The sequence below is a fragment of the Anopheles maculipalpis genome, chromosome 2RL (genome assembly GCF_943734695.1).
Source record: "Anopheles maculipalpis chromosome 2RL, idAnoMacuDA_375_x, whole genome shotgun sequence".
In the NCBI taxonomy this organism is placed as follows: Eukaryota; Metazoa; Arthropoda; class Insecta; order Diptera; family Culicidae; genus Anopheles; species Anopheles maculipalpis.
This window is the reverse complement of record NC_064871.1, coordinates 46560539-46576654: the sequence shown is the minus strand read 5'-3', so window position 1 is coordinate 46576654 and position 16116 is coordinate 46560539. Positions and strand designations below refer to the sequence as shown.

The 16116-nt window shown below is 40.7% G+C and overlaps 2 protein-coding genes across 2 annotated transcripts in view; one reads left to right on the top strand and one right to left on the bottom strand.

Annotated features, from left to right (window-relative positions):
* LOC126559567 (uncharacterized) overlaps positions 1 to 16116 on the top strand; it is a 284423-nt gene that overhangs the window by 59181 nt on the left and 209126 nt on the right. The window lies entirely within an intron of this gene.
* Positions 8367 to 13028, bottom strand: LOC126558019 (leucine-rich repeat and immunoglobulin-like domain-containing nogo receptor-interacting protein 1). The gene is made up of 2 exons (XM_050213953.1): positions 12881 to 13028; positions 8367 to 9596 (listed from the first exon to the last, which is right to left on the bottom strand). The coding sequence occupies exons 1-2, from the start codon at positions 12995 to 12997 to the stop codon at positions 8382 to 8384; spliced, it is 1332 nt and encodes a 443-aa protein (XP_050069910.1). The 5' UTR covers positions 12998 to 13028; the 3' UTR covers positions 8367 to 8381.

Sequence of the window (16116 nt, the reverse complement as noted above, 5' to 3'; positions counted from 1 at the left end):
GAAGCTTCGGGGATCATCTTGATGACATATACACCATTGGTGTGAGCCCCTCCTATCTAGTAAAGCATCCTTTGGTAAACTAAAGGATCGAAGATTAACAAGGTGAAAGACAAAATTATACTGGCGCCATGAGCATCCCTTCTAAAAAACACTAAATTGCGCTGTGGCGAGTTACAGATAGAGGATTGCACCTTAGAAGCTGTCCAAAACGTTACCTATCTGATGCTAAAAGTCACAACTGACAACAAAATATTGAATTCAAAACATCAGGCTTTGGTGGACTGGTCACCTCATGAGCATGGCACTAGACGACCGGACCGTTTATAAGGCCAGAGGAGGTGAAGGAGGCCCCGATTGAGATGAAGTGAAGGCGTTGATGCGTCTACCAGAAAAATCGGGATACTGGATAGGAAAACGATGACGCTAGTCCGTGAGCTTTATAAGGACTTCTAAAGCAGGATACAAAGCGAATGTATCGCCTGAATAGTAAAAATAGTAAATTATTCTGATGCCGGCTCCCAAAATGAAGATCTGAACCGTTAAATACTTTATGCACAGTTTTCTACTATCAAAGTTTTTTTTTCATAATATCCTAATTTAGTGATATCTTATTTTATTATCTTAATGGATTTTTTACCTTTTCTTGCTTCAAAAATAGAGTCAGAAATCAAAACTATGTGATACTTTTCAAAAATTTCTAAGATAAAATGTAAATATACGATTAGTGAAGATAAGACTGTTAGTTGGAAAACAGCAACAAATTTACGGTTGCACCTAAGCTGCATCTCCTCAACAAGCAGCATAAAGAATCCGGTGGAGAACACAAACACACACACATATTGTCGATCATCCTGAGTTAGGGCGTGTGCTGTTGATAGTTGTCAGTGGCGTTAGTCTCTTTCCAGCAAGTTATGCCACGCTTGAGCTTAACAGCACTGATTCCAGACGACCCCGATGCTCCTACTGCACCGAAAGCTATTTTTGCAATAAAAACATAAAAATGAAACGAACGTGACGGCCTCCCTATTCCCTGCGAGATCGTGTCTATCATTACCATTGTGATACGGTGAGCGTATGTGTGTTGGAGTGTGTGCATGTGTGGTACATAATAGAAACAATCTTTTCCAGAGGTACTTAAAAGTCCTACGCAAAACCATTCATGTCACTTCCTTTCCGAGTGCATCCCGAGCACATGCCCGGGCTACTGTACATTTGCCCATCCCGCACCAGACACCCAGCACTGACAGTGAATTGCTGCACGCCTGCACGCCGTTCTTTTGCGGCATTTTAATGAACGGCAAACGCTTTCACACATGGCACAGGCTCTCCTCGGGCTGCATCTGAAAGGCGTGCACCGTTGCTGGTAATGAATGTGATAAGTTTATGAACGCAACTTCATTGTGGAAGTGTAGTGGAAGCATTGGGCGGGTGGTTTAGCAAAAAGGGGTTTTCTGGAAAGGAAAATTCTCAAACTGCTCCGATGCCTTGAAGTCTTGGAAGCTTACACACTTACACGCGGAAGATGCAAATTGAGTTGATTAGAATGATTACGCCGCATCCCGTCGGTACGGCGTGCTGTGACAATTTTCACGTCAGCCAACGTCACATCGGTGATCGGTGACATTCGAGTAGGGAAGGAATTTAGCAATGTGTGCACCGAAGTTGGATGGAGGAGGAAGGAAGTTAGTAAGATTGTGCTGAGCATGGTTATTCGGCTTACTCGGTAGGAGTCGTTTAGTTTCGCAAGTTTTGAGACGTTTTTACAGCGAGTGATGAGAAGAAGCTGTCGGTTGAGATACGTTGCTGGGAAGGGTCTGACAGTAGCTCACCTGTTTCTTGTTAGCGATTAAGTTGAGCGTCAGATGAAGACATGTTTCGGTTGCCACGAGCGAAAGTATCTCCAGGAGTCTGTGTTGATTGGCAAGCCTGATTCGAGTAGAAAATCATCTTATTATCCGATACAGTAGAAACTGTTAGCAGACGAATGCAAATAGAGGTTATATTCATAAGTAAAATGTACAGATGAAATCTTTTATTTAAATAAACATACATACATAAATGCAGTGCATCAGTTTTTATATTTTAAACAATTAATTAATGAGTGTAATAAATTAACACGCATAACTTTGTGTGCTTAAATACCCTTACAAGCGATACCGTATGGGCTGATTCACATGAATTTAACACCAAACCACATGGAATGGTTCACCTTCATTTTGCAGCAAGCACTCGAGTAAGCAAATGGTTATGGATAAAGTGCGATGCGATTGTTTTTCACTTGCCAGGCCGCCCGCCTTTATTGGTTTTAAATTTATGACACTTTTGACACCGAACTCTAACGGTTTTGCAACGGGTCGTTTCACAGTAAAGCTGCGTTGATTAAAGATTGATTAATGACAGCGATTTGGTAGAACACGACATTCAACACTTTGTTGCAGTGTTGCTGCCTGTTGGGGGTGATTGCCGCCCTAGTTGCCGGGGGTGCACAGTTAGTCGTTAGGAACAGCTGGTGCGTTCTTGAAACATGACAGAACAATAATGGTAGCTTTAAACGAGTGTTGTTGCTTGGGGTCATGTACCGTGGAGCAAGTGAGTGTGACGAGAATGTGATGAATAGGCATACAAAATCAAAACCCATAAAATCATGAAACATTTAATTTAAAAAGAGGAACTGTGTCCTAAATTTAAAAGATGAAACAACCTTTTTTATGTTTTTATTAAATAGAAAAAAATTAATATTTTTCCAGTAAATGCCTTATTGTTGATTAAGGCGTATAGTTAGCAAGAATCAAAAATAAGTTTTATGACTTAAAACCAGTTATTTGAATTCTATTTTAATTATGATTTTATCTAATAAACTTGTATGCTCCAACTCCCAACACTAAAGCTGCACACGCTACGACACATTCTCCCATTATTAGCGCAAACAATGTAAATTGAAAACCATTCCATTAAAGTACGCTAAATTGCCTTCAATCGCGCACAAAGCATGCCATACGGTCGTTACACATGGGTTGTAACAAATCGATGGCATAGAACCGATGGGCACAACGGTGCACCGACATTAAACCGAAAGTGTTTTACATTTCATTTTCCCGAGAGTTTAATTAGACGTTTAACCGCAGTGACACGACAACTTCGATTTGTGTCACAGTATTCTGATATCCGCTCGTCAGTGTTTGTGGAAGTGTGAAAAGGTTTTGATTTGACTCACAGACACAAACCTAAAAAAACCTGGCTGCAGGTTGCTAGTTGGTGCTCGATACACCCATTTGTCACAACAGAACGTCCGCATAGACCGATGCCAGTCCCAACCTTACCTTTTCATGAGGACAGACTATTCATTTAAATCAATAGCTGATGTTTGTCGTGCAACCGTGTTGATTTTGGTCCGATGTTGCTTGTGATATGCAAATCGGGAAATGGTCATTTACTGCTGTCTGCTTCGCCAATATGTTGGTGCGGCTGAGCGAGGCGAACATTGGTCACCATGCGTTACTATTTAAGCGTCAAGGTCCTAGGTGTTCTGAAAAAGGATTTAGTGTAATATAAATGTTTACGCCTAATGTTAGGCAACACGCACAACAGGATAACGACACATGTAATCAAATATAATTGAAAAAATCGACCAAAATGATTCAGAAAAGAAACGACGCTATCCCACGCATAATATGTGTAGTAGTTAGAGAGGAAATAGGAACCACGCAGAATACTGGGCGTGTTGCAGAATCTATATTACTTACCATTATCTAACTCTTCAGCAAACAAACATTGAAGCAATACAGTTATTTTGTATAAAACATTTCCTTTTAATTTATTTAACTACAACCACATGGTAAAGTTACATTGATTTACTCTGTTTTTTTGGTGCTTCTTAACAACTCACACAATGTTCAACTGTGTTCCACCCATTTCGTATAATTATTTCTTTCCCCTTGCTTTCGTACGCACACATTGGCAATAGTGATGGTTTTAGTTTGTAATTTATTCTCCCACTTATTATTGTACGTTAGCTTGTTTTTGTTCCATAACTTTCCACTTGTGTTGTGTTGATCACGGCAAATGGATTTTCGTTTCGTATAATATGTATGTTTGAGCGTTTTGTTTGTTTTATTTTTTCTGTGTTTTGATGCTGATATGATTTAATTGTAATATGTTGTTGGGTACGCTTACCTTTTACACGTCGCTTACCTTTTACACGTCTAGCGCGAGCATGTACAGCTGATTCGGCTGGGAATCTATCTTATGTGTAGTAGTGTGTCTCGTTAGGATTAATATTTTTTCGCTCTCCTTTAAACTTCTTTTAAAAAGAACGAAATTATTCAGATTACGTTTTCAGAGCCTGTGTTGGTGTTTATCATAGTAAAATCAATTAAATTTATTATGAACTGTTGCTGAGCTTCAAATTATAGTTTTTTTTTAATGAAAGGGATGCAGATGTTTTATCTTTAATTTGGTAATGATTTTCTATTTTCATGTTTTATGCTCCATATTTAGAGTGGCTTTCCTTTAAGAGGTTTTAGTAATTGTTTAATTTTGATTTTTTTTGCAGTTTCTTTTCCATAATGACCTGGGCAGATGTTCAAATATTTAGTAACGTCAAAAACATGTTCGTTTCATTGCACTGTTAACAAAAGGTCATAAAAATAAGATTAAATTCATCATTGCCAATTGCAAAACTCGGGTGCAATCCATGCCGATAGTACACATATACGCATTCAGCGAGATCAATTTAATTTAATTAGCTTTTAATTTTGAATTTTGCTTCAATTTTCATACCATTCGCTCACCTCCGGGTTCTTGTGATTGAATATCCTTTTCCGGGCATGCATTTACTTCTTGTTTGTGTTTCTGTGGTTCGTTCATCTGTGAAGTCTTTTTCATTTCTATACAATTCTCCATTCTCATGCAGACCAGCTTGCTATGATAATATTTTTAATGATTTGTGGTGCTATAATATAATTTTGGTTCTTTTTGCATGCATCCCTGTAGACTGTAGATTTAAAGAAGATTAACGTAGGGAGTTTTTAGTTGGGTGCTGTTCTCGATCGAGTTGTTCTTTTAACTCTTTTGCGTATTTTCTTTTTCGCTATTTTTCTAATTTGTTTGTACAATATGACTAAACATCAACGAAAGAAAATAATTCTATAATACGAAGATTGTTTATTTCGCATCTGCGATAAATTGTATTTGTTTCGTTATGATGTACTAATGAAAGTAAGGAATTATTATAGTAATTTCTCAAAAGGATAGCTAATTGTGATGATGAAACCATTTTTGTTATTATGAAATTTTACTGCTTAAACAAATAACGGTCAAGAATTTTGCAGTTAAACCTGAGCTTTGGTTAAATTAACGTATTTGCAGCCATTTATTTTTGCTTGAATAAAACTACCACAACAAACTGGATTCATTTGATGATTTTATGGGTAAAATATTTTTTAAAACACTCATGGCAGTGCGCATCCGTGAGCCTTACATTTCTTATCGATCAGAAAACCCCAGATTCTCAAACATATGTACGCTACATCCACAGCACAATATTAACAATAAATCTCAGCTCAATTCCAGAGTTTTGCCACACATTCGGTCAGTTGACAGCACGTTACAGACTACGGCAAAGTAGTGGTGGATTTATGAGTTCGATGATTTGAAGATTTTTTGGTTTAATCCTTAATTTTGCATTTTTTTTTTGTTCCTTATAAACTACACATTTGCTATTAGCTTACTTCGTACTATTTACATTCACTTTATCCAGACAAATGTCAACGCTGCACCTACTGTATCTCGCATGTGTTTTAACTTTCGGGGTTTGTGTTTGTTTGCTTGCTTGCTACTATGCGATAAGCCTACGTGAGATACGGATTAGGTGTGAGTAAGTTGCAATGCTTGTTTTCGAATGCTACTACCGGTAGAGATGTACATTAATATTAAACATTGCTGTTCCCAAAACCGCGCTCGTACAGCCGAGTGAATCGAAATGCAAGACAGTGAAATCATGTTTTAGTTCTTGCATACATCGGTACAACTGCCTCTCTGTTTCTCTCTTACATCTTAGCTAATTGACAGCTGATGGAAAACAAGCCGGGCAGGAATCTATTTTCAACTTTCAAAGAGATGCAGTTTAACAGAAAAAAATCGTGATGGAGATTTTATGCACATAGAACTTTTTATTTTCTGAATTCTAGTTCAGAACATTGGTGTACGGAATCGACGTTAGGTGAAGGAAGGGTATATGTTTTTGAAAGCAATACTATGTTTCAAAAGTTCTGAATGTCAAATTAGAAACTTCATTGACGATGAAATGACGATCAAGGTGGAAGGTAAAGCAGTGCATCCAGTACTGACAGACGGATGGGCAAACTCGACGAAATATCGCTGACAGTTACTGTCATTCCCAGGTCAAGAGTGTGCTGATGTTCCAGCGGAACTGTTCGTAGGGTCAACCGAAATTTAGGTCAATTACGCTGAACTTACTTAAAATGAACGATTTTAGAGTGGAACTTTTGAATTGTTGTAGCATAAAACTTTTTTAAATTACTTTTTAGTGCTTTATTGCACGTTACTCGCAAAGCTGCTGGAACTGGAATATCCGGATTTCTCGATAAAAACTGTTCAGAATGTGGATTAATTTTTTGTAAAAAAAGTCAACTGTTTATTTTGGATTAAAACCAACGTTGCAAAGTTAACTTAAACTAAAGTGATAAACAAACATCAGTAAACAACTCATATGCATAAGCGATTAAAGTTTGATGTTGTGTTTTGTACCACATTTACTTCGAGGTGATGTTCAGAGGAAGCAGCTACGCACCCATGCACACAAAATCAAACATCCTTAGTGCTTTGTGTATCGGCTGCTTGATTCTGACTCTTACACTAGCAGTGAACACTGCAAGACGATGCCCAAGCACTAAGCATTTAGGCAGCCCACATCGACGGAGAGAAACCCAGCGAGAAAACCCACAAGAAAACTGCTACAAAACTAATTTATTCAACGAGCGGAAAAATCTTTCGAAAAGCCCCTCCTGCGGCACAAAGCGTTCCTTTCTGCTGTTGTTGCAGTAGTGATTTTTCTGCACAGTAGCAGAGAAATGTGCTTCCAGCGCGTTTATCTTGGTGCAGTTCCCGGAAATTGATGATCATGATGATGATGCTGATGGCGATGTGGATGATGATAATGCAGTTTTGCAGTTGGTGTTGGAATACGAAAGGGGAAAAAATGGCATGCTCTAAATTGCTGCAAGCCCAAGTGGGCTGATGGCCAACAGGCAGCTCTACTGATGATGATTATGCTGATGATGTTGATGATGGTGTCGATTGGTGTGTGTGTGGCTCAGTGAAACGGTTACGAGTTTGGTGCATTTGTTTCGGAGCTTTCATGTTTTTCGTTTTCTTTCTGCACATTTATGCACGATTGTTGACGATGCTGTTAGAAGATGTTCGGGTGAGTATCACGCCCGCTAGGTTGCGGGGTTTGTTTTGTTTGGTCAGTTTGAAAAGTTTTGTACGTCGGCAGAGTGCGCTTCCGCCAATTGCTCGTGCTGTGGCATTCTCGAACCGTTGCAATGAGCAAAGCTTTCCTGCACCGATACATATTAGACGCTTTTTATGATGTGTGGAATTGAATAATAATGATATCCAGGTATCAGCGAGGAAGAGTTTCGCAGTACATATCTACTCGAAAAGGTAGATATGTACCACCACAAAAACCGCCGAAATAAACGCATTGTGATGAAGTGTTTGGGGTTGGTGTGTTGTTTTTTGTTTGCTAATAATTTACAGCAATTTGTTTGTGGAAGTGGTTGAAATAAGGTTTGGCATGGGAAAACCACATAATAAAATGTTAGCGCAACAAGCAACCGCAAAGGTTGGTAACTGCTGTCTCTGTGGTAGACGTCCATTTTAATACAAAGGTTAAAAGGGTTCCAAAACTGAAGAATTGTATTGTATGCGATATTTTATTAGTCGATGGCAGTGGAGTAGTCTGGTATGCGATATAAGTGAGGTTACCTTTTTCAACTGTAACTTAAACATAGGAAGGATGTTGCTGACGCCTACCTTTATGCAATCCGCACAACAGGGAGTAAAGCTCCAAAGAAAGGCAACAAACGATAGGCCTTATCAGGTATCGGGTACAGCTGATCCGAAACAATTTCCCAGAAATCCAATCCATCGATGAAGCACAATTTGGCATGTTTATAGGCGAATAAGACAGAACTTTTCGGGGCTAGGTTTGTAATTATTTATTCTAGACGTATCGATACACTGTGACAATTATCCAGGAAAGCATCTCTTCGAAAGCAAAACTCTAGCCGTAAAGTACCTGCTTCTGTTCAACGCTTCATTACGTCTCATTACGGAACTACACGGCAAGGTTACATTCAACTGATTTTACTACTAAAACTTTGCAAGCATCCAACAATCAGCATCGATGTCAGGGGCGATGCTGTTAGGAACCGCACCGCAGAAGATACGGCCGCAACAAGCGTCTTCTCATGGACCCGGGTGAATTCTTCACCGCTCCACTGTTGCCACCAGTGCCATGAGTTCCCTCGCCAGACGCTCGGTGTGGCCGAGTTGGATGCTTCGAGATTTTCTCGCGTCACCTGCTCCAAACAGCGACCGATCGAGTAAAGATCGATCGAGCTCATTGGCAGCCCGTTGACTTCGAGCGGCGAGATGCAGTAGTTCTTCGACAGGAAATCACCGCTGGGAGCGCCACCGTGCGACGTGTAGCTACCGTTCGCTAGCGGGCTATCTAGAAGCGTGTGTATGTGACATCCGCAAGGGAAGTAGTTGCTATTTACATGCAGTGTCTCGATGCCCTCTAGCACGATCGATCCACTTTCGGGTGTTTCGAGCAGATGGTTGCCCTGTATCCGTAGCACCCGTATCCGGTTGGCGGCAGTAATGTTGAGCTCCTGAATCGCGTCGATCTTGTTGTTGAGAATGTTGAGCAGCTCGACGTGCACCAGACCTTCGAAGGCAGCGGCCCGTATAATGCCCAGGTCGGATTCCTGCAGGGACAGCAGCTTTACGTGCGTCAAGCCCCGAAACGTGTACGGCACTAGGGAGGCAAGGTCCATGAAGGAAAGCTTCAGGTAACCGACCGTTTCGAGCCCATAGAATGCGTCCGGTTCGATCGACCGGATACCGGAAGGTAGGATGAGCCGATCGACATTGCTAAGGCTAGAGAATGCATTCGTCTCGATCGTGACGGTCGGATTGTCCGCTAGATGGATCTGCCGGATGTTAACGGCACCGGCGAACGCGTACCCTTCGATGCGTAGTATCTTGTTGTGCGACAGCTGAATCTGTGAAACGTTCTGCAGCCCAGCGAAGGCAAACGAGGCAACCGTCGCTAGTGGGGTGTGCTGGATCGAGAGGTCGCGCAGTCGCGGCAGTCCACGAAATGCGAACGGTTTAATGGTGGTGATATTGTTGCCATCGAGTGACAGCTTTCGTAACGCCCGCAGCCCACCGAACGCATCGCTTTTGATGATCGGGAAGTAGTTCTTGGTGAGCGAAAGCTGTTCCACCGTGACCGGGATGGCTTTCAGGGGTATCTCGCGCAATGCACCGGTGTTGCACATGACCTGGATGAAAGTGACAAATTGGGTTGGTCGTTAGTGAGCATGATTGATAGACATGTAGAGCGGTGTGTATAGAAAAATAAAGAAAAAATAGGATAAACTGAACTTTCCTAAGGATGTGTTCGTTGCGAAGGTTTGAAGAATAGTTCGAACAACAATTGTTGTGACGCGCGATGTTCTGCCAATTGATAGTCGTTAATGGCCAAGTAACAATTTCAAACATCGGTTAACAATTTTTTTTTTGCAATAAGGACCGTCTGGCCATATTGCATTTGCCAAATAATTGACGCCAGTAAATATGTTTCGTTTTATTTATTTGGTTGTACTTTCAATATCACAGAAATTAGAAAAAAGCCATAGAAAACAACCACACGTTCATCTTGAAACTGTTGTGAAGCACTAAGAATCATCTAATGTTTGATTTTTTGATAAAATGTTGAAAATAATAGAAATAATAGGACTTGCGTTAACCATACTGAGAATGACCTAATCATACTTTAATACATAGCCCTTTTCACTTATGTATATCGTGATTCCTAGTCATTCAATTCCTGCTTGTTCTTTGAACATAAAATCTTGGTCTGCCATTTCTGGCTTCATTAATTACTTGAATCAAAATAGTTTATTAATAGCTGATTTATCAAATAATTTCTTGATTTGTGATCCGTAAAAGGCTTCAAAATCGATAAAAGGAACCGTTTCGGGTCACGTGATTTTAAAATGTAGGTAACAGTTCATGCCTGCTTTTAGTCCTGTTGTTGCGGATGAATTTTAGAATTGTTGTTAAATTATATACTCAAAACGATTCGAGATGTTTGATGCTTCCAAGAGCTATCGTTTCATCTTCAAAATCTTCTTTCAGGCAGGACTGCCTTTCCAACTAAGGGTGAAATACAGTCAAGAAAGTCAGAAGTGGCAGTGCAAAAGCTTGTGGCGTGCGGTAGGTACGTTCCATTGCTTGGAAAGTGTTGAAAATTTCTTGAAAATTCTGGCTTTAAATGAAATGTATTCTGCAGTATCGTATTCCATCGTAGCATTGCAGCAGAAATGTATCGATTACACGTTTTACCGCTACTGCAATAATCATTCCACAAAAATAAGAGTGAAAAGAAAACAGCATCGTAAAACGATTTATACGATTCGTAAATGTCTATGCCGCTTTTTGCGTAGCCCTACTGCTTGCCTGCCAGCAAATCGAAAATGGTTTGTAATGGAATATTTTGCTATCACCTTGTACCGCTTAGGAAGCTCATAAATCGATTACCAAAACAGACCGGGGATGTCGTACCTAATACTAGTATCGCACACTTCCCATATCGAACCTGTTCTTCGCCACCAGAAACACTAGAAGCAGCAGCAAGCAAATAGCAGCGCCGAATTGTAACCTGTCTCGTGAGAGTTTCCACTTAGCAACTGGAAGTAGCCCGAAAACGGACGGCAAAAAGCGAAGGGAACGCTATTGCGGACCATAAACGTTGCTTGAAGTGGCGATAGCGTAGTTTCAGCACGTTGTCTAATTTTGAAGTTGCAACACTTGTTTTTCTTCCTCCCATTGGGATGGCGAGTTTTGGGGCGAACTTGAAGTGGGAGCTATCTATTTTTTATGTGCCTATATAAGCTTTGGTTCACCGAGGCACTGAACAACCGAGTGAATGTTTTTTTTGCTCGTCAAGTATTACCTCTCAGGAGGTAATTCTGTATGTATGGTTGGATGTTGCAGTAAGAAGATTTTCGGTGAACAACGCAAAACTCAAATCCGCCTGAAGCAGCCATCGGAGGCCCGGACCAATTTCAAGAGATGATATTTTCCATAACTTTGTAAGTGTCTGGCTGTAAGTGTGTGACGTGTGTGTTCCTGCTCACCCTTTCCACATATATTCAGCCCAAAATTTGTTTCCTACCTGGCAGTAGTATCGTTATTGCTTGCTGAATAATGAATGAGCTGAAGCTAAATCGGATAGCCCTTTTATCGCCTTCACTAGTCAGAAGCCTCGGGTGTACAACCTGGGTTCGACCCAGTTGTGTCCGGGCATAAAGGTAGAGGTTCAGCTTATCTCAAGCAGCGACTGCTGTCTTGGCATCATCGTACAAACTAGCGTGCAGACAGCTTCCCTTACCCTTTTACAGACCTTTGAACAGTTGCCCCATTTTTTGCTACAGCAGCTGCTTCGTCGGCATCATCATTGTGATCATCATCACCAGCCTCATTCGTTTTCGTCCTATTAAGAAAACGTAGCATGCTTGTGCTGATGAGCCAGGCACCCGGAGTAGTGCAGTAGGTCAACGGAAATAAGGAAAGCCTTGGAACCTCGGCTTTGAGTCGCACATTTTGTTCAGGACAACCTTACCTTACAGACATACACACTCACACATACTCCGGGACGAAACCTTTTGCAGGTTGGAACTAGAAATGTCCGCAGGGACTAGCCCGTATTACTATGATTAGGTGAGCGAATCAACATTTCAAATTATGACATTGGAGAGGAGATGAAACGCCCGAACGGGGGTATCGTTTTCGGGTCACCTAGCTGATGTAGAGTTTTGTTTTGTGGAACAATAAAAAACACAACGGAAAACGGTTGGTCCAACATGTGACCGGAACTATCATGACGGGGAATGGAGATCGATCCTTGGTAATGTGAGACGAACGGCGGGAGATGGAAGAGTTTAAAGTTTAGCAGGTTGTGTGAGAATGCTTGATACAAGTTTGTTTGGATGTGCTTCTTCTTGTTGTGCCTCCTTTGGATTCCCAAAAAGGATTTAATCTTAACTTTGTTTCGGGCGGGCCTTTTCAGTCGACAGAAGGCTTTGGAATGATGTGACAAACGTAGGCACGCAACAAAGGGAGATAGTTACATGGAGCGTTTTGCCTTGGGGCCCAACGCAAAGGTTACACAAAACACCTTTGCATACGGGAGGACAAATGTTGTATGGGAATGTGCCATACCAGTATCGCTTCGTAGAATTCTGGATTCATTCGAATGATGATGATGTTTGCAACTCGTTCAGTTGAACTATCGATGCGTGAGTGATACGTGGTATAGAAAATCCGTCTGTCTGAGCAGATTGCCGGAAGATTATTTAATTGTAAACAACTTCCAGGAAATAAAACCCTGCGTTGAAAATGCGTTTATGCGCTGTTATAAGTTTAGCGTCGGATTATTCTAACATTTCTACAGTTTGAGTTGTTCAGGGAAAATGTATCGAATGTAATGTGTTATCACCAGTGCAGTCAAAGTAGAAGTTTAAGTTATTGTTATGTAGGGCTCGCTTTCAATTCTATTTACCTGTGTTTGTGAGAGACAGATACACTCTAGTGGGCAGCAGTGTACGAGCAGATTTCTATTGCAGCAAAATCGCCATAGTATCGCTAGGAATACCACCGCACGCCAGGTTGCACTCATCTCCTTGGCCACCTTGAGCGTTTGTTGCACCGCTGTTTGGTTGAATGGTGGATGAACGGTAGGCGGCCGGCTTTGGCAACGTCGAATAGATTGAGATTGTTTGTTTTTATTTGACTACATGCAGTGCTACAAAACTTTGTACGGTTAGCATATCTTATGTGTTAGCACAGCTTCATCGATTTAGTACGACCATGGTGTAGGAGCTTCTTCGAGTGAAGCTTGTTTTATCTGGAATGGAAAACAGAGAGAAAAAAAAAGATAAATTAAATTAGTATCCAAAAAGTGGTAGAAAACGATTACAATATAAGCAACAAAAAATAAAAAATTTCCTCATTTTCGAAACATGGAGACGCCTGGTTATTTGTACAAGTGCAACTGAGGCAATTAATTTCATCAATTATCGACAGGCGCGCACACACACACCGTTACCACGAACCAATCGATGCGATGGAATGCTAAGTAATGTTTTGTGGCTTTCTGTGATTGAGTTATCCGAGGCTACAAAACTGTAATCAATTCAGATTATCGCCGTTAAACTTCAATGAACGACTGAAATTAAGGGCCACGTGTTGAAACGGAACACTCCAACCCGCTCGTCGACCGTGCCTCGTTCGAGTGAGCAAACGAGATCACTTCAACCCGGGCTTTTATCGTGCATAATTGAATAACAAAGGCGTACTTTCGGTGATTTATAGAACGAAGTCAAACTGTAACAACCCGGCGAGAACGGATTGTCACGCGCTTTAAGGTTAACCAAATCGCGGTATTAAGCATCTTGAGAAGACGAAGATTTGTTCGACAGTGGATGTAGTGAAAAACTAAACAGACCAGGCGAGCGAGGCAAAAGGAATGTCACAGTGCATACGAACGGAATGAGAAAGCACGTTCCTTGATTTATAGTTTTATTCACTCGCCTCAGAATGATGACTATCATGGATACAAATGGCACGTGCCCGTAAATCAGGTGTGTCGGGTAGTTTGTGGGTTGAGTACAGTGGCAGCAGTTTTTGAGTCGGGTTGGATGTTTCAGCACCATTCTGCGGTGAAGTTAGACGAAAAAGTTATTGTTTGTAGCATATTCGCAGCCGTTAAAGGACTGTCTTATAAAATGTGCTGTCGGTAAAAAGGCAAGAGCATTTTAAATGAATGCTCAGTGGTAGTAGAAACAATAAGATTACTTTGATATGTGGTTTTGTATTATTTAATTTAGAAAGTTATGACCGTATCTGGCCGACTCTGTTTTAGTGATTAACGAATTGGGGTCTCATCTTTACGCCACACATTGGCTCTAACGTTTCTGTTTTTTTTTAAATCTTGGCATTAAAAAAAAATCTTGGAAATAAAAACATGTTGCGTGTGTTTTCCCCAACTCATCGTGCTTGAAAGTACAATTCTGTTCGTTGGTCGGGCCTTTGCTGGGGTATCACACTACTATCTTGTATCCCACGGCACGAATCCATATTGACCGAGTCTCAATACGTATTAATGTGCCCGAAATATAAAGTGAGTTTGCCTTTTTTTAAATGGTTTTTTATTAGGCGAAATGAAAATCATGAAGTACCTTGGAAGTAATCCCCTTCCGATGCAATGCACCTCTTCCATCTCTTCTCCCATTCCTCGAAGCAGGTGGAAAACGCGGATGCTGGGATGCACTTTAGTTCCGCCGTCGCTGCGGCTTTTAACTCCTCGATAATGTCAAAACGGTGTCCCCGAAGGAGCAGCCGTTTTAGCTTGTTGAACAGCCAGAAGTCGACTGGTGCCAAATCTGGTGAATATAGAGGTTGCGGAACAATATGGATGCCAGTTGTTGCGAAGAACTCCCTCAAAATGACGGTACCAAGCGAGACTTCACCCGCTTCAACCCCAAAACATCTTTTAGGATTGTGTTGATCGAGGCTTTGGAAAACCCAACACTTTCCGAAAGGTCTCGTATCGTCAACCGACGATTGTTGACCACCAAATACTTGATTTGGACGACGTAGACGTCGTCGGTTGAGATGGGTGGTTTCCCCGGACATTCTTCGTCTTCGACATTTTTCTTCGACATAAATTCTTCCCCGAAGGCTTTTTGTACCATCCGCAATGTTTCTGCAGCGTTTATTTCATTGCGCAAATAAAATTTGATACATGCGCGTTGCCTCACAAACTTGGACATGGTCAATATGGACAAAAACACTTGGCGCAGCTCCGAAAACAAATTTTCATTCCTAGCCGGGTTTACTGTTGTAACTTGAAACGTGGCAGAATTGTCCGAAATTTTGACGCGAAATTCGGATTAGATTTTCCGGATAATTATATAAATCTGGAGGAAATTTTTCATTCTGCAAGGATGGAACCATCGAGGCACTACTTTGGATAGGCTTTTGGTGCTTTTGAAATTAGGCGGTAAACGAATTTTGCCGTCATTTAGAACGACTTATCTACATCCAAAGTAAGATTTCATTTGCTTAATGTTTTTCTCTATTTTATTAACATTAGTTGTACATCTCATATCAATTAAATTTCATTGCCTCATAACAAGATCAGCACTTCGTCTAGCAATAAAAAGTTCCTCTGGAAGTGTGGTCTAGTTCCAGATATTTGTTTTGGAAAAGAACTTGAGTTGCAGAACATTTTTCTTTTAGCGATTGTTGACTGGTTGACCTGGCTTATAGTTGAGATGTTTGCTGAGCTATGCTTTGATTTCCATTACTGTGATTTTGTGTTATATAGCAATAGCATTAGTTATGTGGGGCAGATTTGTTTTCTATCCAGAATGTAATTTAGATTCTACCGTTGGTTACGTATTCTTTGAAGAGCCATATTTAGTTGTTTATTAGATATAAGACAATATTGTTCACGAGTAATACGGGTTTGTCCATCTTTTTTTCTTTTTAATTTATGCTATGAATATTAACATTCAAATTCATTTTATTAATTTGGTCGATCTGTACGCGTAACTCTGTTAACAAATTTAATGACTTAGTAGTAAAAAGTAACCGTTATAGTAAATTAATCTATTCAACGTTGGGTTAGGTTAGATTCAAAGTTCAGGTTAGGGACAAAAATAAAGAAAATATATAGAAAAAGTGGCAGTCATATGAATCAAAGTGTGAGTTGAGGAAAAAGTGGAACGTTTT

Bases quoted from the DNA above. Each gene is read 5' to 3' on its own strand.
- LOC126558019 (XM_050213953.1), bottom strand. From the start codon at position 12,997: ATGAGTGCAACCTGGCGTGCGGTGGTATTCCTAGCGATACTATGGCGA. The intron at 9,597-12,880 runs GTAAATAGAATT...ACTTTCATCCAG, and splicing joins TCTGTCTCTCACAAACACAG to GTCATGTGCAACACCGGTGC.